This window comes from Phaseolus vulgaris, chromosome 7 (genome assembly GCF_000499845.2).
Source record: "Phaseolus vulgaris cultivar G19833 chromosome 7, P. vulgaris v2.0, whole genome shotgun sequence".
Classification (NCBI taxonomy): Eukaryota; Viridiplantae; Streptophyta; class Magnoliopsida; order Fabales; family Fabaceae; genus Phaseolus; species Phaseolus vulgaris.
In genome coordinates, this window is record NC_023753.2 from 31,993,115 (window position 1) to 31,999,158 (window position 6,044).

Consider the following 6,044-nt stretch of genomic DNA (forward strand, 5'->3'; position numbering starts at 1 on the left):
AGTATGATGTTGGTCTCAGATAGATTAGTTTTATATGTATATTCCTCAAGTCATCAACTTACAAGTTAAGATAAAAGTAACTAAAATTACTTATAATACTGTTTGATTTATGTTTACAAATTTATATGCAACTTATTCTTCTCATTAATGTTATATGTTTGTGCAATTCTAATGCTTGTGTTATATATATATATATAAAACCGTGTATATGCTCTAGTTTTATGGTATATTAAGTTTTAAAAGAATTTATTTAACATATAGTTTAGTTTGTAAACCCATCTATTTGCAATATTGCAGATTTATTCTGTATTTTGGGGTGTATGCATTCTATTTTAAGTAATAAATTAAATAGTTGATAGTATTTATATATTTAAAAATAAACCTAAAAACATAATGAATTCTTTAATGTATAAACTTCGGAAGAAGAATTTTTTGAAAAGGAAATGCAATGGATTTAGAAAGGGTATATATAGGAGGAATGATTATATACTCATCTATATTTTTGTTTTGAAAAATTGAATAAATATTCATGTCTGAAATCGATCAAAGTACATTGAGATCGGAACAGACACCAGAAGGTTCAAGATCTTTGTCATGCCTACCAACTATAGACCATAATTTACAAAGAAGTTTGGTTGAGGCTAAAAAGTCTCTACAATATATACCTTTAAACATGTTACTGTTTGTTCTACTATTACATAATTGATTCAAATAAATGCATATAAAAGAATATTCAAACAAAATTAAGTCATCGTCCTTTGCATAATTAAGTAAAGAAAACTAATGTTGGACTTAACTGATACAACGAATGTAGAGGGTACAGTTCTTATTCATACTGTAGAAAATAAAACAAGTTGGAACAACACTTTATTATAAATTTAATTATCTGTTTCCCCAGGTAATCATTTCCTAAGAACAGAGAAAAAGTTTTAATCAATCGAAGTTTGATATGATTATGATTAGGAAAGTCAGTGAATACAAAATCCAAATACTCCAAAACTGCATAAAAACAAAAATAAAGTTACACTCAGTTTGTTTAAAAATTTCAATTCCTATGAACACAGGAGACAGTGTTTAATTCTAATCTATGATCTATCTAAAGGGAGCATAGCAAGAGGACTTGGACTACGTGCTTTAGACTTCCTAAGTTCTTTACACACATTATCTAACATCCCCAGAAAATCTCTCACAATCACAAATATCCTTAAAAGATTTGCATCTTCTTTGCTCACATCCCCATGAAAATATTCCGTGATTTCTTTCACACGTACCAATACTTTATTTTCATCTCCTCGTAACTCTTTCAAGTTTGCATCAGCATAGTTCAGGAATGACTTCATACACTGCACAAAGTTCATGCTTCTCTCATCTTTGTGCAGTTCCTTTTCCACTAGATGTTGCAGCATTTTCATTCCTTCTGATAGGTTCGACACAGAGCTTGCAAGAACATCCAAGTCTATAGTAGCTGTTTTCTTCACGTTGTATAACTCAGTGCTGAGACCAGAAACAAGTTCTAGTCCCATCCTTTTGTAATCTTCTTCCTTTTCTTCCTCCGTTCTGTTCTTATTTCTCTGGCTGATTTTTCCCATAATGCTATCTGAAACTCTCATTCCTTCCGAACGAACAATCTCCTGAACAACAAAATGGAGCAACGTGGTCTTCCCATCAGTTCCCTTAACATCTGCAAGCTTGAGAAGGGCATCTAGTTTAAATGCTCTAGCACCTCCTCTGATTGTTCCAACGTTCATACGGTTTCCTGTTTTGAGCACTGCCTCTAGTAACTTCAAGAATAACCTGCTTGATCGAAGTTCCTTGCATGCTTCCTATACAAATGGCAAAAAAAAAAAAACAATGTGAGAGAATTCATAAAGCTTTCGCTTGCTTTCAGTGGGATGAAGAAACTTCAGTTTGGTGTCCAAACAAAAGCCTAGAAACAATGTTGTCAGATAAAAATTAGAGTTTTATGTTATCATTTATGTTAACATTTAATGCAACCTTTATTAGGTGTACCTATATAAAATTGAAATCTTGATCCAAAAATAGTACGAAAAACATGTAAAGATCGATTTCTAAGTTTTGTCTTTGAGGGGTACCTCAAGCATTGAAAATGAGTTCCTGAGATGAACTACTTCATCATCAAACGTCTCTCTGAAAAGCATGCCTTCTACTCTTTGAAAGGCATATGGCACGTCAAGCATTGCTCTCACGAACCTTTCGGCGGACCCCAATTCATTGATGTCACCTTTATAATTGAAGAGCTTGGATTCTTCTTCCTTGGTGGGTACCATCTTCACTAGTGCCTCTAGTTGGGGTAACGACAACCCCTTCCCTGATTTTCAAGATAACAATAACATCTTCGACAACATTAATATGACCATCAATTTTCTCCAGCATATGGAATAAATGCACATGAATACTCTGATGTTATGTAAATAAAAGTCGGTGTGGGATTTTACTTAGTGCTCAGAACAAAATCGATTATTATTAATTAACATTGGCACTTGAGTAAGAGATACTATAATTCGTTTTTGTATTATTATTATATTTATGCATATTTTCATAATTGAGATATAGTTTACCTTGCATTAAGGCATCGCAGACATGCTCAGCTGTCGCATTCAGAGCTTTAGAGAGTATAGTTATGTTCTGCAGGCGTTTTGGCTCAAGTACGTGCTTGCCTGGAGATGGGGTTTTACTTTTTGTTTCGTCGTTCTTAATTGAATTTTGCAAGTTGTAACCAAAAAGAGACTCGATCATTTCCTCATCCAACCTGAATCAAATTCATAATGTGCTTAAACTGTAAAAACAAATGACAAAAAAAAAATATTGATGCTGGGCTATTACTAATTAACTTGAACTTACTCGAATGAGCTTGATCGTAGTTTATCCCAAACCATTGTGCGATTTGGTGCGGCTCTTACTTTGTCCCAATGAAGTGGTTTCAGTTTTGGCAATGGTGCACCATCTTTACCAAGTGGGGTAAATAGAGGGAGTTGAGATGGTGGAGGAGGCGGAGTTTTGGCATTGTAACCATTGCCTTTAAAAAGTGGAGGTGGGCATGGTGGTGGTGGGATGTTGGGTGGAGAATGTGTAGGGTAAGGTTCAGGTGTGGAAGGCAACTCTTTTTCTGGACTTTGATTTGAACCTGAGAAAATGTCTGAATTTATCGGAGATGATAAATTATTAGATGTCGAAGAAAGTGGAGAGTGAGAGGAGACTCTGGAGGAAGAAGTGAGAGAATGCAAAGAAAACAATGGCATTTGCAATGGTGGAGGAGGTGGTGGTGGTGGTGGAGGAGGAGGTGGTGGGGAAGTAAATGTTTTTGAACAGTGGTGAGTGGTCTCAATCCCTTGCTCCTCATGTTTTGTACTACTTGATGGTTGGTGAGATTGTCTACTTGGGATTGAGTTGTGTGGAGAACTAAGAAATTGGTTTGGTAATGAACTAGAATTTTGACGGGACAGAGAGTTTGTGTCACTAAGATTAGAAGCTGAAGCATTGGAAAGTCTATTATTTGAGTGCGAATCAACAAAGGAGTGAAAACTTTCATCATCTGAAGAATGGCAATCTTCAGGGATAATCTTATCCCCAGAAGAGTTGCCGTCATCAGATTCAGCTTCACCTTTTACTGATTCTGCATCTTCATGAACAAATGCAACTTCCTTGGTGGAAGAACCGCTAACATTATCATACTCTAGACCATCCTTGCAAGTCTTTTTCAAGGTGCAGCCGTGTTGCTCAATGTCCTCGCCTAAAGCATTAAGATAAAACAGATCTAGTCCAGAGTTTAAACTCACCTTGCTTGATGAACTTTGACAAGTACCTTCACTTCCCTTGCTCTTGCTATATAGTGGCGTTGTCCTTTTGGGTTTCTTTGCGTGACTTGAGAATTTCCTCCACACCAAGAATAATCCACAAGCACCAATCAATGTAGCAACCCCAGCAGACACAAGAACAGCTATTAGTATTCTTTTGGCCCTGCCTCTATCTTCATGATGAGTTTGGTGGAGCGGTGGATTCTTACGATGCCGTGGATGATGGGAATGAGAGTGCAGGTGTGCAAGTGGAGAAGGAGAAGGAGCAGAAGCCGGAGCTTCTTCAATGAGGGGTGATGGAGAAGGTGAGGGAGAGAGAAACTCCAAATCACCATTGGATGGTACTTTGGTGTGGAAACTCTTTAGGCCAAGCAAGGATCTAAACTTGTCCACTATCAAAGCTTGCTTCTCTTCATTCTCATCAAGTCCTGAGATTTTCTTAATCTGCTTTTCATCATTCTCTTCAATGAAATACATCTCTGGTAGGCCATGAACTTGGAAGCTTCCCACTGCATTGAACAGAGAACCCGTCACGGTCAAAACGTGGGTGCTTTGTAATGATAGGATCACAAAGAGGGTGATGATGAAGATCATAGAAAAATGCTCAGAAGCACAACCCATTTCTTTTCCTTCTCCCACCTAAAAGTCATCAAGACATGAATGCATGTTTCCTCTTATAAAAGGTGTTTGCTTCCATTTGATTGCATCAGTTTGTGAAGAATTGTGGATTTGGGTGGTGGTGGTGGTGATGGGTGAGTGAAGATCTGGAACAGTGTCTTTAATGCTACTCCAAGGAACCCCTGAACCTGGCAGTTGTGGTTGTACTGGTCCTTCTTTACTTCCCTGTTCCTACACTCTTATCTCTTCTCATCATAATCAATTCTACCCTACAAACAAAACTGTTAATGCATTGCATACATAACACACCCAAACTCTTTCCCTCCTTCCACTTTGACTTAATTCTTTTGTCTTGTATGCCTTTTTAAGCTGTTTTGTCAGAAAAGAAAAGTTATTGGTCTTTTCTCCCACTCATGCTGATTAAAACATCCAAATATCCACTCCTTTTTAGTGTTAAGTTGAGGAGAATTTGAAGTTTGGATAAAACTTTTTAGTACCTAAAAGTCACCTAATCAACACCATGTAAAAGTAGATGGTAGGTCCTGTTCTGTTGGCCTTGCCTAACGCTATGGGGTGATTCTACAAGATTTCTCCAACCCCATTACTATATACTATTATTATAAATAAAGAACAGGGTTCGTAAGGTGGGGACAAATCAAATTTCACTCCATAATTTAAGTCTACAAATTTAATGACATATGGACTTATTGTGACTGAAATTTTATGTGAAGCTTATTAGCAGTACAGTATATAATAAATATAAACACTCCATTCACCTAATTAAATATGCTAATTAAACATTCACCTCATCTTATCACGTGGAGACATGTATGAAGGGCTAAAAGCAGTGTGGTGATTGTTTAATAATGAGATGTTACAGAGAGTGGTGCTCTTCTTCCCACATGATTTTGTACTGATTATTGTGTTCTTTCAACGCAGCTTAGTTATGGGTAGAGTTGGTATTGACATTTTGTGAACAAATGTTAAAATAATGTGTAAAGAAAAAGTGAAAGGTGAGATTAAGAAGAAGACATGTAAACGTCCGAGTTTCTGATTTAACCCTGGAGAATGGTGTGGTCTTGACAGCTACTTGCAAAACCAGTTATGTGTCGCCTTCCCATCGTTTTTCTTGCTGACTTGCTGTACCATTCATCAAGGTAAATCAGATGCACTTCTTTCACATTTTAAACATATAATATATTTCACAACAAATTTTTATCTAAGAAAGCTTTTTTTCACATTGTAAGTGTTTTTATTACACTCCACCACATTGCTACTCATTCTTATTTTCATCTTCTGTTGTAACAAAATTTGTACAAAATGTTTGGAACTAAAGTCGTCATTTTATAGTCTTGGAAACGTATTTCAGGGTATATGTATAGAAACATGATTTATGGAAATAGTATGATTGGAAATTATTTTAAATATAGGGTTAATTGTTTTTAGTCGGCAAAAACTTGATTTTAAAAGATTCAATATAGTTTCAAACTCTTTTTGAAAGGATTTAATGTGATTTTTTTATTGTTCTTCTTAAAACAGATTTGTTTTGAAGATTTTATTACACATTAATTTATATGCATTGTATAATCTTAAAAGGAATTGAAATTATGA

At 35.7% G+C, this 6,044-nt stretch overlaps 1 protein-coding gene across 1 annotated transcript; it reads right to left on the reverse strand.

Moving 5' to 3' along the window:
• Positions 1-972: 972 nt before the first annotated feature.
• On the reverse strand, positions 973-4,893 carry LOC137830029 (formin-like protein 11). The gene is made up of 4 exons (XM_068637112.1): positions 2,863-4,893; positions 2,580-2,770; positions 2,094-2,329; positions 973-1,823 (listed from the first exon to the last, which is right to left on the reverse strand). The coding sequence occupies exons 1-4, from the start codon at positions 4,434-4,436 to the stop codon at positions 1,086-1,088; spliced, it is 2,739 nt and encodes a 912-aa protein (XP_068493213.1). The 5' UTR covers positions 4,437-4,893; the 3' UTR covers positions 973-1,085.
• Positions 4,894-6,044: the final 1,151 nt, after the last annotated feature.